General features: G+C 45.5%; 1 protein-coding gene across 2 annotated transcripts in view; it reads left to right on the top strand.

Moving 5' to 3' along the window:
- Window positions 1–17634, top strand: part of SEMA4G (semaphorin 4G) — a 233950-nt gene that overhangs the window by 180850 nt on the left and 35466 nt on the right. For both annotated transcript variants that reach the window (XM_066600936.1, XM_066600937.1), the window contains exons 10-12: window positions 7408–7552; window positions 10800–11022; window positions 14591–14706. In XM_066600936.1, the coding sequence (XP_066457033.1) occupies window positions 7408–7552; window positions 10800–11022; window positions 14591–14706 (484 nt within the window). The remainder of the gene's footprint in view (window positions 1–7407; window positions 7553–10799; window positions 11023–14590; window positions 14707–17634) is intronic.

A 17634-nucleotide genomic window follows, 5' to 3' on the forward strand; every position in this document is an offset into this window, starting at 1 on the left:
AAAATGACTGACAGACTACAATTTTCACATCACAATGCATATCTATCAATCTCTTATCTTTATCTGTCACTCTGGTATCTATCTACCCTTCTATTCTCTATCTAGTAAGGGTGAAGGATGTCAGCTCCGCTTTTCTAGTGTCCTGAACGTCAGCTGATTGATACTGGACAGCTGGGGGGGCACTTTATTCATCTCTTTTTACTACACCTCCCCTTTTTAGAGTGGGTGTAGTAGGTTGATCCCACAGATCACCTACGAAACCCACCTCTACTCCGCTCTGCTGGGACAGAGCAGCCTTTAGGGATGAAAAGGAACACTCCCAATTGGTGGTCCAGCTAACCACCTGTAGCGGATGCTCTTTTGACTCAGGGATCTGCCAATATCCTTGGCTCAGATCCATGATAGTTATGTATTGGGCCTTGGCCAGCCAGTCCAACAGCTCGGCGAGGCGGGGCATCGCATAAGCTTCAGACACAGTGATGGCGTTCAACCTCTTGTAGTCCAGACAGAGCCAGGTTTTCCAGTCCTCCTTTGGCTCCAGGATTACAGAGGAGGACCATGCACTCTGGAGCTTCTGGAAGATGCCCAAGTGCAACATCTCCTCATTGTCCCACTTCATATCTGCCTGCACCTCTGGGGAGACTTGGTAGGTAGACTGCCTACCCAGGGGATGGCTTCCAGTGTTTACCTGGTGAACTGTCAACTGGGCCATCCCTGGTTTCCCAGTGAAAGCAGACATGAAGGGGAGTAGGCCTTCCTGCAGCTGGGACCGCTGGCCCCCAGAAAGCTGCAGGCTGTGATCTGTGTCCCTGATGGATCTGTCCACCAGCGGGGTGGCTAGCAGATCCACATGGATATTACCTTCATCGGGCACAGAGAGAGGTTCCCTCGTGAGGTCCCTCAACACCCCCAAGCTGGCATCAGAATGCCCAGCGGCCTGGAACTCCTGGCTGGGAGCAGCCAGGGTCGATGTCAAGTACAGGACCCCACTGGGGTCAGACAGTATGTCAGCTGGATTCTGGGGGAATGCCACCTCTTTCAATCCAACTGGGCATACTTCTGGGTCAGTGTTGTTTACTGGTCGGCTTTCACCTGCCGCATCACACCATGCGATGGTACGTGCAGGCTCTGACCGAGCACAATTCACATTGCTGTTATTTCTTGGACCACTGTCCATACTTATTACCGGAGATATGGGGAAATCCTCTGTGACATCACACACAGGTGTGACATCACTGAGTTCCACTGTGTCACAGGACACCTCAACATTATTAGGCTGCGTCAGTTCAGTGAGCTCAAGAGTGGTGCACATCGCGTCGTCGCTGCCACTGCTACACCATTCAAGAGCACCACCAACCTCCGCAGGAACACACATGACATCAACATTTTTATTCATAGCAACAATGACTTCATACTTGTGCATTTCATCAGATCTTAGCAAAACATTGGCAGGCAGGTTATCAGATACCTCCACCTCCCGCAAATCCCTCCCTGCACCCATATCGGGATCCACCCGGATCATAGGCAGGGTAGGGTGGGTGTCCCCAATTTCCATCACAGTCACAGTCCTTTCAGGAATCATGTCCGTGGGGGACACCAGTTCAGTGAGCATGATGGTCATCTCTGCATCAGTATCATGCAGCTCCACAGTCACAGTCTTTCCTACAGCGATGATTTGCAGGTTGCCAGTGTCCTTTCTACTACCCCCACCTGCCCGGATAATACCTGCGGCAGGCTCAGGAGGCTTGGAGAAGGGGGCTGTCTTCACGTCAGGGCAAGTGGCGCTGACGTGGCCCACTTTGTTGCAGGAAAAACATTGGCGTGTCTCCCTATGAGACTTGGAGGGTGGAGAGGGAGCAGACCCCCCTGACGATCTAGGCAAAAGGGGTAAGGGTTGGTCAGAGTCACTGTTCTGCTTACCCTCTCTCCAGCTGGTTTCAGATACCTGCAGATCCGGTCTCTGGTCAGCGACGTAGCTATCCGCAGCTTTGGGGTCACAGTCCAGAACACACTGGCGGATGTCCTCCGTACCAGTCTCCAGGAACTGCTCCTTCAGCATGATATCTCCCAGGTCCGCAGACTGGGTGATGGGTTGTCCCTTGGTCCACTTCCGGATCAGAGCTGCTTTGATGACCTCGTAGTCACCATTCTGTTCTTGGGGCACTTCCATAAGCACCTCCAGGGCCTTGCCCGTAAGCCCTGGGGTCAAGTACCTGGCCCATTGCTCGGTGGGCAGCTGGTACTGGTGGCAGACCCATTCAAAGTCCCTCAGGAAAATGTCCAGGTCTCCGTCTTCCTCTAGAACAGGGAAGAAATCTCGTTGTGGTTGCACATTTCTCATGCCGTTGGACTCACATGACCGTGCTCTTAAAATCTGTGCGTCAAGTTCGGCCATCCGCAGCCTGTGCTTACGCTCAGCTTGGCGTTCTGCGGCTTCTTGCTCTGCGGCTTCTCGCTGTGCCTGGCGTTCTGCGGCTTCTCGCTCTGCCTGGCGTTCTGCGGCTTCTCGCTCTGCCTGGCGTTCTGCGGCTTCTCGCTCTGCCTGGCGTTCATGCTCTGCGATTTCTTGCAGCTTGCGAACAAATTGCATGTACCGCTTAGGGCTCTTTGCACTCAGCTGTTGTAGAGCCTCTCGGATAGGCAAGTCAAAGTTCTCTTCTCCGATGGAGTAATCCATCTCTGTATCGGGGTTCGCTGTGGTTTGGTGCGAGAAATCGTCTTTTCCCAGCACCTCGGTCACCTGCCCCTTTAGCTTAGCGGCCTGGCTTCTAGTTGCCATTACCGCTGTTGCTTTGCCAAATAAAAGATAGAATAGAAAACAAGAAGAAAGGGAAGGGGACTGTCTGGGGATATCGTAAGTCTCTTACACAAAAAGCACTGAGTGAAACCTCGTAAGAAGGGCACCAATCTTCGCAAAGACTGGGTGCTTCTTTTCGTACAAGGACTAACTGCTTAATCCTGGCACGAACGTGTTAACGTTATCCCACCGCTGCCACCAATTTGTCACGTACGCAGGGCGAGGGCGAGGAAGGAAAGGCTCTTAGGTTGTGGAGTGACTGGTACCCAACTTTCCAGACTCCTGAAAAGCGACCATGAGCCACAGCCACAACTCTACAGCAACCCACCTGGCCCTGCACTTATTAACAATTTGTCCCTCACTGGACAAGAGGAGAGAGGGGAAGGGACGATACCTATCGATCCCACCTCTGGTCCTCAAACACTCTGCAGTATTGCAAGCTGGCAGTCGTTAGAATACAGGCTGGTTTGTATTTAGCTTCCCCACACTTCGGCACGCATGCGAAGCGGAAGCACAAATCACCCACCTGATCCGTTCTAACGCACTCCAGAGCTCTACAATCTGCATACAAAACGCTGCCACCACCAATTTGGTTACGGTAAATTGGAACCCGATTTCTGAATACAATCTTCGGAGAATATGGTTTCGTGTTAACACGGACGAGGCTCACTAATTAATTTAAAGTTTAATTCTCAAAGAATAGAGCAGTGCTTATTTACAGAAAAAATACGAAAATGATGTTACAAGATAAATGGCAAGAGACTTACATATGATATCACAAACAGTAAAATAACAGGGATTAAAAGAAGAGTGTTACCATTCTTTGGCGTGGAGTCGCGCCAGAACTGCGGACCAGACCTCACGTATAGTGACCTCCAAGGGGCTGACCCTGAGCACACGTCCGTGTGCGATTTTTAAACTCTCACGGTGGTAACTCCCCTTTAGTTCCTTCCAGCCCCCATGGGGGTTGGCTCATCTTGGAACACATAATTCCTTGAAATACATATTTCCTTCATAACTCCGTGTGGGTGTGACCCACCATGAAAATATGACAACGATGTTTCCTGTTGTGATTTTACGTGTGTTTTGAGCCCACGCATGATTAGTTTTGGACGCATCTGATCCGAGATACGCAATCCTCGGTTTCTGAGCGTCGTGCAAATGTAGGAGTCCCTGCATCTTATTTGTGGGGATGCGACGTTCCATAAAATATCCTCGTCCGCGGGCTGCGACGTACAGATCTTTCATAATTCCTAAATTACATTTTCCTTTGTCTTACGGGCACGTTCTTTTGTTAACTTTGCCTCCAAAAGTTATCAGGTCAGTTACGACCATTTGGACCAGTAAGGGAGGGAAAGAGCAACTGAGGTGTGAAGCCTATTTCCTCTCCTTATTTCCTAACAAACATTTGCTGGCTCTGGCTCCAGAGGGGCTGTAGGACATCAAAGACCCCCTGGGGGAGAAGTGTAACAGCCTTTCCTGAAGTCTACTTCAAAGGTAGCTCAGCACTCAGCTTTCCTATATGCGGAAAGACCATTAACTCTTCTCTCTACAAACTATACAAAATGACTGACAGACTACAATTTTCACATCACAATGCATATCTATCAATCTCTTATCTTTATCTGTCACTCTGGTATCTATCTACCCTTCTATTCTCTATCTAGTAAGGGTGAAGGATGTCAGCTCCGCTTTTCTAGTGTCCTGAACGTCAGCTGATTGATACTGGACAGCTGGGGGGGCACTTTATTCATCTCTTTTTACTACAGGAAGGATTCAGCTTCGGACGAGAATGCAGTTACTCAAGAAGAGTGATGCTCGCTCGAGTAACTGCATTATCCGAGCATGCTCACTCATCTCTAGTCCCCAACCCTTTGTACCTTGCCAGTCACATTCAACTTTGAGTGGTGCTTAGTAGCTACACTGAATGAAAAGACGGAGAGACATTAAATATGTAAAAACATGAAATAACGAATTTGCAAACAATTGTTGATTACATGTTTCAGTGTAAATTTGACACTAGTAATATACCATTCACATTTCCACTGTTCATTGGTTAGGAAAGGATTGCAGTATTGTCAGTTGTGAGTGCATAAGGCCATAACTGAGAAGGGGTCAGGAACCACTGGGTGAAGATAACAGGTTTAGAGGAACATAGAAGTGGGATTCTTTACTGTAAGAGCAGAGTCACTCTTCCTGATGAAGTTGTCATGATGAATTTATTAAGAGAGTGCAAAAGGAGTCTGGATGCCTTCCTTGAGTCTGTTATAATCACTGGTTACTTCAGAAGGGTTGTTAATCTAGAGAGTTGTTCTGATGGCAAGGTTTGGAATCTTGAAGGAAATTTGCCTAAGATGAGGAAAATTGGCTTCTATCTCATGGAGGGGGGGGGGAGACTTTTTCTGGATCAACATTGCAGGACAATATGCTTCCCTGAATGGACATACAATATCACATGTTTCTTCCTTACAAACTATGCTACTGTACATAGGCATTTTTGACAGCTACTCTTTTTGAGTTCCCCGTAAGAGCTATCTGCGGAGATAGATGTTCCAATGTAGTAAATCCGTTTCAGGAATTCCAATTTTGGGTTTCATAAATAATTGCTCCTTTTGTTTTGGTTATCAAATTAATCAATAATCTTTAATAATAATCTTAATATAGAACCATCATCATCTGCAGCACTTTACAAATCTGAGAGTAAATACAGAGAAACAGCTCATGCCCACGGCCGGGTTGGATTCCACCGGCGAAATATCGCAGCGGAATCAGATCTGGCACCCCCCAGATACCCCATACTCACCTCTCCGGATTCGCCGTGAGTGTCTCGGCCGGAGAGCATGCACAGTGCAGCGCATGACATGCCGGCATGGGCCATTAATGCAGATTATCGCGGTACTTCCGCTGTCCTCACAGCAAAAGTATCACAGAACAGATGGCTTCCATTGACTGCAATGGAAGCCATCCGTGGGCTTTTCCGCATAGAATAGAACAAGCTGCCCCGCGATGGGAAAATCGCAGTTGATTTCTGCTCATGGGCATGGGAGAATCGTTTACCACAGCATGTCTATGGACGGACATTGCTGCGGAATTCGCAGCGGGTGTCTGGCCCGAATTACTCAGCGATAATCCATCCATGGGCATTTGCCCAAAAGGTTAGACATTGCATGCAATATACTGTAGAACCAATAACAAACTAGAACAGTAGGAGTGAGGGCTTTGCCTAATAGCGCTTACAATCTATAAGGAAAACGGTTGACACATGAGGGACAAGTACTTGTTCAGTGGTCTGGTCACCTTATATAAATGGGGCCATACAAATAATGCTAAGTGAGATGGTCACTAGCCAATACCAACATACATAAGTATTGGATCAAGGGGGTGCGATGATCAGGTTTGGACAGAGAGTGTAGAAACAGGGTAATTGGGGAAGAGTTAAATTAAGGAATGTGATATACCTTCCTATAAAGGGGGAATTTTTAGGGCTCGCTTAAAATTGTGGGTGTTGGGGATTAACCCGATTGTTGGGGTGTTCCAGATGATTGGAGCAGCTCGGGAGAAGTCTTGGAGATGGTAGTATGAGGTTCAGACTACAGATTAGCTTGGTCTGAGGTAATTGACTGAACGGAGAGCACGGTTAGAGTGGTAGACAGGGAGTAGATGTAAAGCGATGCAGCACTGTGGAGAGTTTTATGGATAAGAGTGATGGGTTTAAATTAAGTTCTATAGTGCACAGGCTACCAGTGTAATGATTGGCACGGGGTGGAGGCATCAGTGAAGCAGATAGACAAAAAGATGAGTCTGGCTGCTGCATTCATGCGTTATGACACCTTCCTGATGAAATCTTAATAGTCCGCCAAGAATGCTCTCACCTCCGTATTTCCAGGACACCACTAACCAAAATAATCTCCTATTAATGCTCCTCAAGTCCCAAAGCCTGCATTGGTACCCAGTAAGCATCGTACATGGATTTTGCAATTCTAGCTGCAAATTAAGGATGACTGCCAGTTTTGTGATAGAGCGAGGGTTAATAATGTCTAGCTGTCCAAAATAATAAGAATAATTTTCTAGTCTGTCAAGGAGCTATTGGTCCATGCAATGTCACCCAATAATGCAGAATTTCAAACCTTCCCTTGTAATTCTTTCTGTCATTCCTCTCCCAGTTCAGGCAACTTGCTGCTTGCGAATTGCATAAAATGAGAATTGGAGACAGAGCCCACGAAAATCACTGCGAATAATGTGCTTGTTTGCTTCATTCTCGGTTAATCAGAACAAATTCATGGACATTACTTCATTTGCGCCTTGTTCTGGACGCAGAATCATCTGAATAAAGAAGAATAATTGCTCGCTCGTTGCTACATTTTGGTTTTAACCATTCAGTTACGTTATACCTTGCCCTTGTAATGCAGACAACAGCTTCATTATGTCTGGGTTTTCCTTGCCGAGTCGTTTTTGTTAATTTAACCCATGATAATTGTTTTCTGCTCTGTTTACATCTCGGAATTCTTCATGGTCTATTTGCTTCCTTCTGTCATCAGTGATTTAGAGCTTTGTGTTGCCCACTAGTGGAGTGTTTAGTTATAGTGTTATGTCTCCACTCTTGTACCTAGGGGGAACATGAAGTTCTCAGTAGTCTGTCGATATAGCCTACCTGATATTCAGAAAGTATTCGAAGGGCCGTATATGGAATATCAAGACTCCTCAAGGAAATGGACCAAATATAATGGAGAGGTTCCAAAACCAAGACCTGGCTCGGTAAGTAAATTATATCTTTTTGGAACTACATTGCATGGCACAACAAAACCGTTTGCAGCAACGGGTTTTGATTCATACCAGCCAATTTGAGTTGACACATGTCCCAATTACCAATTATGTTTAGTACATTGGCAGGACCAGTTCTCTTGCTACACAATATTGAGCATTCAGAATGCTTTGCCCCCTAAGCAGTGCAGTTACTTACCTTCAGCTGATTCTTTCTACGGGGGTCGTGTGTCCCGAGCGCCATTCCATCGCCAATGAACTCTGCTTTTTAGTGCAGACAAAGTTCTAATTGGCTCTCTGTCTTGTGGTGTATACTGCATTATAAGCAAAGTGGACACATTAAAACTCTTTGCACATCCAATTGGGCAAAGGCTAGCCTAGTAATAAGCTGTGACCACTTTAAAGTGAATTCCCACCTTTTAACCCTTTCCAATCCAATTTGTATCCTGGTTTTCCTAGGGGGCTTACTCTTTGTCTGCCAGTATACAACAGCGCTATATGCTGGCTAAAGCCAGTATTGCATGAGGTGACACGCTGGATAGACTCCAACAGCAGAGAGACTGGCAATATACAATAAGAGAACCCTGACAGACATCTTCCAACATCGGAGCTGTACAGCCTTAAATCATAATGTCTTCAGACGTCAGACAGTGGATTGGAAAGGGTTAATATCATTTCATTTTTAGCTACAAAATTTTGTGCTGATTACCGGTAATTTCTTGATATACCTTTTTATAACATAGATTTTCTTTTTCTGACATGGTGTCTGTTGCATATACATAGATAGAAAAGAGATGACACACAGGATTCCTGCACTTACCACTAGAGGAAGCCTTCTGCATACTGTCTGATCATTGAGTTCAGTGTATGCGTTTGGCTCCCTTGCTCCCTCTAGTGGTGGATGCATAAAGCCAGTCAGTTATGTTTAGAGGAGATTTGGAGCTGTATATAAGAAAATCTAACGATTCAACCATGATAAAGTCATACAATATAAAGAAAGTATTCGGCACAGAACTTTTTAATCTGTTGAGATGAAGTAAAAACTGAACGGTATTTAAAAATGGATATTCACTTAAATATAGGTCCAGTTTTGAGATTCTCTTTTTCATATGGAATGGGAATAATTTCAGCAACTATTTTTTATTTATTTTTTTATTTTAAAGATGCCTTTTATGTTGTGACAGGATGACAGGAGTTGTAGTGGATGGGAGGTAGATTTCTCCCAGAGTCCTGTCATTCTGTGGAATAGCAGCGAGCAGACTCGCCTGTGACGTAATTATTGAGAAGCTCCAGTGGGTGGATGTTAATAGGCAGGGCGATGTGTAGCTTTGGGTTCTGCCCTGGAGATACAGACAGCCAAAGCTGTTGGCGCTTCTAACCTGTGAGTTTGGAACTTGTAACTGGACTTCTTTTGTTAATGCGGTTCGGCTGGGAAGGGGTAGCCCTCCAATCGGTAGTATGGGTTCTTTATGTAAAGTTAGTGCCGGACAGACCAGGTTTTATTTTGTGTTACTGTCTGAAGTGGCTGATGTCTGTACTGCTGCACCTTAAAGGGGTTTTCCAGTGAAATACTATTGATGACCTCTCATCAGGATTGGTCATCAATAGTTGATCGGCCAGGTTTCGTCGCTCGGGACCCTGACCGATCAGCTAAGGGGGTGCAAGCTGTCAGCGCTGCGATAACACAGAGGTCGGACGACGGACCCCGTCCGATCAACTATCAATGACCTATCCTGATGATAGGTCATCAATAGTATTTCCCTGGACAACCCCCTTTAAGTTAAAGAGAATAAATGTCATTCTTAGCTGAAGATCCGTGTCCAGGTTGCTTGAATTGGATGTGTGCCCTATGGTACCTAGCCCGGGCGATCCCCAGCTAATTCCCATGCCAATACGCTTTGAGCTTTACATTTTATTATTCCTTTAATAGAAAGTTCTTGACCACTTAAAAGGAACCTGTGATGGTGTTGTACCTGCAGTGCTGTCTGTAGGCATCATGTTATAGAGCAGGGGAGCTGTGTAGACTGATATATAGTTTTTTGTGGAAAAGATTTAGTATAACTTGTATCTTATTTCTTTAAATCTTTGCTCTTCCTAGGTTTAGGAGTCCAGTGGGCGGTCCTATCAATGATTGACCACTCTCTGTATGTGCAGCTATACAGGAAAAACTGTTGATCATTAAGTAAAATCACTCACTGGACTTCTAAGCCTAATAGGAGCAGGGATTAAAAGGAATAAGAGAAAAGTTATCGTTGTGGTAGGGTTGAGTGAGTTGCTCACGAAATAGCTGCTTTGGTTGCTCATAGACATGCCCAGTGGTGTCTGTAAAGTAATAATCCCAAGAGTACCATAAGCAACTGGCACAGGACTCCTGTACAATTATAGATGACTATGGGTGTAACCAAAGGCTCATGGGCCCGGGTGCAAAAGTTTATCTTGGGGCCCCCCAACTTCTCCTTACCCCTTAACGCAGAGGTGTAACTTGAAGCTCCTGGGCTCCCAATGTGAAACCTGTAACAGGGCCCCTAACTATAATGCTTTATTCATAGTACTGGGAGACGAGAGGCCTTATGGGCCCCCTAAGGCTCTCGGGCCCATGTGTAACTGCATCCCCTATAGTTATGCCAGTGTATATGATGTATATGGTGCAAGGGGAGTTAGGGCAGTGAACAAAATACCCAGGATAACTTTCTCTTGTGCAGGCGCCATTATTGTGACTGAGCCTGCCAGAAATAAGTGATCACGCACATCCTGGCTATAGATATTGCAGGGTCGAGTCTGCTGTTTCGATACTCTAAGACTGGTGACCTCTATGTCACTGATAGTCACAAGGATGACTAAAACACTTATAATGTGAGGGCTGCACCAAACCACATCCCAACTTTCATCTTCCAGGGCTCCTGTGAGGAATAAATAGGAGTGGGGAGTACCGTAGTTAACGGACTGCATACAAATTTGAATGTTCACATTTTCAGTATAATTTTTTATATTTATGCCGATATAGAAATTAAGGCAACATTCAGCAACTTGGATTAAATATTCTATAGTAGAGACTTGATGCTTTGTAAAGACATTACATAATGGTCGCTGTTTTTAGACCAATCGATGCTATATGAGTAAATGGTGAGGGGACCATGTAAAGAGAACTATGAAGGTCTTAGAAAAAGTAGCACCAAATGTTGAGGGAAATCATTTTAATATGATTGTTTTTAATATTTTACTGGCTTTTCTTCCCTGACAGTGTATTACAAATGAATTTCGGAATAGTGGCTACAACTCTTCACAAGATCTCCCAAATAACGTCCTTGACTTTGTGAAGCTCCATCCTCTGGTATCTGAGGTGGTTAAGCCGATTGGTGACCAACAGCTTCTCTCCAAGAAGAATATCGTATACACCCGTATTGCTGTGGACAGAGTTACAGCCCTGGATGAGCAGCAGTATGATGTGTTGTTTCTAGGGACAGGTCTGTCATTTACTTTTATTATACAGTACTGCACATCTATCGACAGAGAACAGGCTTCCTTTTGAATCCTCTGAAGCTACTAAGCTCTAATGTCAGAACGGTTACTTGTATTATACAATGTTAGAAAATTGTTATTCTTGCCGTCTTCTATGTTAATGTAGGTTCCTGAAATAGCTGAATATGTTTACGCATCATGCTCTAAATACAGAATCCTTGCAATGTTTCGAATCAAGGAATTTCAATGGTGCTACATCAATTTGTTGGGTTCACGTGGTTTTCTCATCAGCTCACTTTTCTTCCAAACTCCAAAGAATATTGACTTTCTTTGAAATTGACCCTTATGGGCTTATAAATGTGTCAATTAGTTAAAAGATGTGGGTCAGGAAGGGTATCGTTTCTCTTTTAGGGGAGCATCTAGAACAGTGATGGCGAACCTTTTAGAGACCGAGAACCTAAACTGCAACCCAAAACCCACTTATTTACTGCAAAGTGACACACACACACACACAGCGGCTCCAGCGATAATGGTGACATCCCACAGCGACCCCCAGTATAATAGTGACCCCCCCCAGCGGTAATAATGATTCCGGCCCCCCCAATGGCCCCCAGTATCAGTGACCCGCCCCCCCCCCCAAAACGGCCCCCAGTATCGCAGTGACACAGCCCCCTCCACAGTGGCCCTCAGTATCACAGTGACCCCCACCCCCCAGCCGCCACTAGTATCACAGCGGCCCCCACAGGGGCCCCCAGTATCACAATGGCCACCCCACACAGCGGCCCCTAGTATCACAGTGACACCCCCACAGTGGCCCCTAGTATCACAGTGAAAACCCCTACAGCGGCCCCCAGTAATAATAGTGACCCCCCCCCCCCAGGGGCGCCCAGTAATAATAGTGACACTCCCCCCACACACAACAGCCCCCAGTAATACTAGTGAACCCCCTCCCCACACAGCGTCCCTCAGTAATAATAGTGACCCCCCCCATAGCGGCCCCCATTAGTAATAGTGACACCCCACAGTGGCCCCCATTAATAATAGTGACACCCCACAGCAGCCCCCAGTAGTAATAGTGACACCCCACAGCGGTCCCCCATTCCCTCCCGAGACCCACATACCTACCCCCTCCTCCTCCTCATGGAAGCACTGATTTTCCTCTATCTGGCGCACCCTCCAGGAGCACTGATCGCAGGTGCACACTGACGTCAGTGTGCTGCTGGTCGCCTCCTCCCCCTGTTCTCACGGAACCTAAGAGGAGACTTCAAGGGTGGGGGATAGAGGATCCCGGCTGCACAGTGTGCAGCGGGATCAGCGCAGATAGCAGCACTGTGAAGTGAATGCCAGTATTCACTATCGTGGTGAGCGGGCGACGGTGACGCGTGCCATAGGATCGCCACCACTAATCTAGAAGGTGAGGAAACTTATAAGGCCATCCATGCTCCTCTGGGAAATATGCAAATTGAAATATGCAACAATACCTCTGCAGCACCACCTATCGGTAGGCAGTATTCCTACAACTCCTAACTTGCAGGAATGCTGCTTTCCAATAGGTGATGCTGCATAAGTATTGTTCTATCTTGCCATTTGCATAACTAGTTTAAAGAATAATAGTCTAAATGCAGTATAATTAAGAGGTTTTCTCAGTAAGGCAGCCCCTTACCATATGTCATATTAGGACATGCAAAACATAGAGGAGGTCCCACTCAGAACCCCCTCTATATAAGCCACTATGTAAGGGCAACTCATACTTTGGCAGGCCACCAGATTCATGTATTACATTGTCGGTCATTCATATATCGAGAAAATGTATGAGTGAATGAAATCTCAGTAGCCAGACCCACAGCGATCAGCATCTATCTTCGGAGAAGTGGCTATCTTAGGATAGGGCTACATGGTGACTTTGGGTGCACCAGACATCACATGGCCAAAGATTGCAATATCACCCTGCCTGCATCGCAAGTAGTGTAAGTGAAGGTGGTCACCAAAAACAAAAAAAATGGACAGTCAGCTCAACCAGACTCTTCCCATCCATATATTGATCATCATTCTTGCCGGTGTTGGAAGGGTACACGGATATCTCGCTGTACAACAGGTCGAGAAAGTATCTGACAGAACAACTTGTTTTCCAGAGCCACGATTGAATCATAAAGTCATTAACTTTATTATGACATTAATTAAAGGATTCAACTGTCTTGGAAATAGGATTTCATTTTCCTACGCGTTTCAATAGGGTGGCACTCTTAGTCATAGCAAGATAAAAATGAAAGTGCATTGCATCAAAACCAACAGCAGCCAATCCAATCGGCACATTGGGTCATGTGCTATCTTTCAGCCATCATCTTTTTTAATGTAATGCACTTTCATTTTTATTTTGCTATGATTAGGAGCACAACATGCTTAAAACATGTTGGAGAATGAAATCCTATTGACATGCTAGTAGAATATTTTAATTAATGTAATAACAAAGTTAATGATCTTCTAATTCCATCATGGTGCTAGAAAATGTGCTCTTCTGAAGGTGGTCATGTTGCGACTCACAAGTTGTTTTGACTACAACTCACAAGTTGCTTTGAGGCAGGGCGATACTACAATCTTTGGCCATGCAATGTGTGTTAAATAGAGATGAGCGAGTATACTCGCTAAGGCACATTACTCGAGCGAGTAGTGCCTTAGCCGAGTATCTCCCCGCTCGTCTCTAAAGATTCGGGGGCCGGCGCCGGTGACAGGTGAGTTGCGGGGTGGAGAGAGAAATCTCCCCTCCTTTCCTCCCCGCTCTCCCCCGCCGCTCCCCGCCCACCGCCGGCCCCCGAATCTTTAGAAACGAGCGGGGAGATACTCGGCTAAGGCACTACTCGCTCGAGTAATGTGCCTTAGCGAGTATACTCGCTCATCTCTAGTGTTAAACTCAAAGTCAGCGTATGGACCTAGTTTGAATAACAGAACTCCTTTAGGACGGCTGTCCACGGGTGTTGCGAAGTCCCGAGGCAGATCTCCGCTGCGGGAGCGCCACCGAATCTCCGCCACTCAGCCTTATCTAATAGATAGGCTGACCATGGAGAATCGGGGCAATTCTCAGCATGCTCCAAATTGCCCGCCGCGAGCAGAGAATCGCAATGACAGCAATGCTATGGAAAGCGACGGCCGGCGTGATACACGCCCGTGGACAGGGGGCCTTAAGGATGACCTACTGCTAAGCTTAGAAATCTGCTCTGTAGGAGTATGAAACTTACTATGGATTTTTCTTTTGCTATCAATGAAGTAAAGCATTGGCTTTTTACAACGCAAGATATTTCAATATTGTTTCCCATATAATGATAGTTGGGAAAAAACCACAAAAACTGTTGCTTTTCAACCCTGTGGCTGGCATTGCCTCCCAAACCACTCTTTGTTTGAAGCACAGAGATATCTTCAAATTACAGAACCATTTAATCGACCCTGCATACAACTTCTTCCTCGGTATTCATTCTTGATGCCTACTTTATGTTGGCATGCTTTCCATATCTGGTACTGATGTGGGCAAAAATACCATCTCAATGGCTTTTAATCTTCCTATTGGTTTTACTTCTGCAGACAATGGCTACATTCACAAGGCCGTAGTGATCAACAACAAAGTTCACATCATAGAAGAAATAAATGTTTTCAAGACCCCAGAGGCTGTTGAAAATTTGGTCATATCCAAAAAACAGGTAGGATGTTCTAATTTCTTACAGCAGCCATATGTAATTCTGTAATGTATAGCTACTCTATCTATAATGTAGGGCCTGATTTTTCTAGTTGTGACTGCTGAAGGTAATGCTAGCTGCTCTTGTTGACTGCAATTGTTATACGGGAACGGATCTGGATTCTAGTCATGTAAAGGGCTGTGCGGACTGCAGTGGAAGTGATAGTTGCTAATGATAGATTCTTGCACAGCGCCTCTATCTTTTGCATGTCGGGGATGACATTCTATCTTGTGGAGTGCCAGTATCACGGGCAATATGATCAATTTGTGTGAGCTGAGCTGCACACATAGACATTTTTCTCCTTATTGGCAAAGCCTGCAAGAATAATCTGGTGCCTTCCAGAGGTCATATCTACTTACAGACTACTATTGACTAGCCCTTTCTTCTTTTGTTAAAGCGTCTGTCCCACTTCTAGCTGTTTTACTACGTGAAGCAGTCAGCCATGTACATTTCGCAGTAGTCCAATTGAAGCCTATTGAAGTGAGTGGGAATCAGCCTGCAGTACAGATCCTGGCCACTGCACAGTGTACAGAGCTGTTTGCTTCCTGCAGCAAAACGGCTACAAGTGGGACACCCTCTTTAGTCTTGGGAGCCTGACGATATTTAAAGGATACCTGTCACTTTTAAAAACTTCCGCTGCGTCATAGTGACATATCAGAAGTTTTGCTCAAGGAGTATCTGGGTGCTGAAACCCTCACTGATGACTCGGAATAAAGTTCAGAAGTGCTGAGCAGAGCACAGTGCCCCATCAGCAATGATGGACTTTTTTGGCTCTCATGGGACAGACAAGTACCAGGATCTTCATGGGAAAAAGGAGATCATGTCCAAAGATACACAGCTCTCAACTGAGCGCATCAACCCTTTTGTTCCAGGTATCAATGGGTGTCGGAACAAAACTTATGACCTGTCACTACAGACAAACGTAAATCGGGGTCTATCCTGCCCTAACTTTTTAACTATAAAGACATGTAGTCTAATTTTGGGAATTGTGTTACTTAATTCCAATTTTCCCATATTTACTTCCATATGTTACTGAGAATGATTTGTATTTGCTTTCTTTTACACTCTTGCCCCTGGGTTGTTGTGTCTATAATTGCAATTCAACCCCATTCACTTTGAGTCTGAACTGCAATACCAGACACTGCCCACGGACAAGAGTGGTGCTGTTTCTAAAAAGAAAGGAGAGCATTAAAGAGATACTACAATCAGAAACTCAAAGTTTGATATACAAGTCAATATTTATGTGGGATGATTACTTGTTATTTATTTTCTGCAGTTCTTGCTCCTTGGCTGCTTTTTAGCTTATCTCTGTGATCTGTGACTATAGTTGACTACACTGAAGTAGTTGAGGACACACCCATTTCTCCTCATTGGTTGAGGCTCCCTCCTTTGCACCTTGAACCAATTATGAGACAGGGGATGTGTCTCAGACTACTTTGGGTTAGACATTGTATCTAAACTATAGTCACAGATCATAGCTCTGACCTAGTAGAGTATAGCTGAAAGAACAGCCAAAGAGCAACATCTGAGGGACATTACATAGCAGGTGATCATCCCCTGTAGGTCTTGACTTACATCTCAACCTTGAGCTTCTGACTTCAGGGTTGCTTTAAAGAGAAGAAAAAGAAAGTGGGATAGGGAATAAGGAAAGAAGGATAACTCTTTCTTTCTACTCTAAGGCTGGATTCCCGCTGGATGGAAATCTCGTGTAATGTCCGCAGCGGGACCGCACAGAAATTCCGTGAGATTTCCGCAATGGAAAGGCTGCTTCAAAACCAGCGCCATTTGCTGCGGCTTTTCAGCCTGCATTCTGTTACGGAAATCTCTCCCAATAGAGAGAAGAGAGCTCGCAGCGGAAACGGCCCCGAAATTGACGTCACGGATTTGAATTACGCACCACATGTCAGTTTCCGTGCGGCTTGTGCCCCCCACCACCCACCTATACACACAAATATCTGTGTATAGGCAACTTCTGAAAAGCCCTTTAAGAAAAATGCAAAGAATGTGAACTGTAATTTTAGAATGAAGCACAGGAGTTGTAAAAAAGAAAAAACCTGCTGTTTTTGCTTCTTTGCTCAAGGTCTTGTATAAAAACTGCAGTAATTCAATGTACGGCCACAAATCCAGTACTGCAGGAGAGAGCATTGTGAAGTTTGCAGGTCTTGGTTTACAGCGTCTGTCCTGCTGAAGCGGTTTCTGATTTACTTTTACGGTTTTACGGTAGACTTTGTTCGGAGAGCCACTGGTACATTTCTTCTACGACGCCCAATGCCATTATAGTCAATATAAAATCTCGTTGGCACATGCCAACGGGTTAGATTGGCTGCTTCCTACTATACCTTGGCCACTATTTCATGAGAGTATTTTGGTTGCTATTTTGTGTCAATACTTGTAAGCCAAAACATGGAATTGCTAATCTTTCCATTATACTCATGCTCTGGCTAGGTTTTACTTCCCCTTTAAGGCTGGGTCCGCACGGGGCTGATTTCCAAAAGGAATGTCCGCAACGAACATTCTGCTGCAGATCAGATACGTAACGCCTGCCTCCAAACCTGCACCATTTGGTGCAGGTTTCATCGCGAATTGCTGTACGGAATTCACCCCCTCATTGAGAGCGGGGTGAATTCCACAGCGAAGACGGCGACATAATTGACATGTCACGGATTTGACTTCTGCGACGCAAGTCAATTTCCGCACAAGTTTTCTGCGGGTTATTTCTGCAACTTGTGGACGAGGTTTTCAAAATGTCATTCACCTTGCTGCTCCTGTAAATGCAGCGGAATGTCCGTGCGGAGGGTCCACATGGAAATTCCATTCCGAGTGAACCCCACCTTCTAGTGGCCCTAATGGGAAAAATAAGGCCGCTGTCATTTATAACGTGATTTCGAGCAA

Source organism: Eleutherodactylus coqui, chromosome 4 (genome assembly GCF_035609145.1).
Source record: "Eleutherodactylus coqui strain aEleCoq1 chromosome 4, aEleCoq1.hap1, whole genome shotgun sequence".
NCBI classification, from domain to species: Eukaryota; Metazoa; Chordata; class Amphibia; order Anura; family Eleutherodactylidae; genus Eleutherodactylus; species Eleutherodactylus coqui.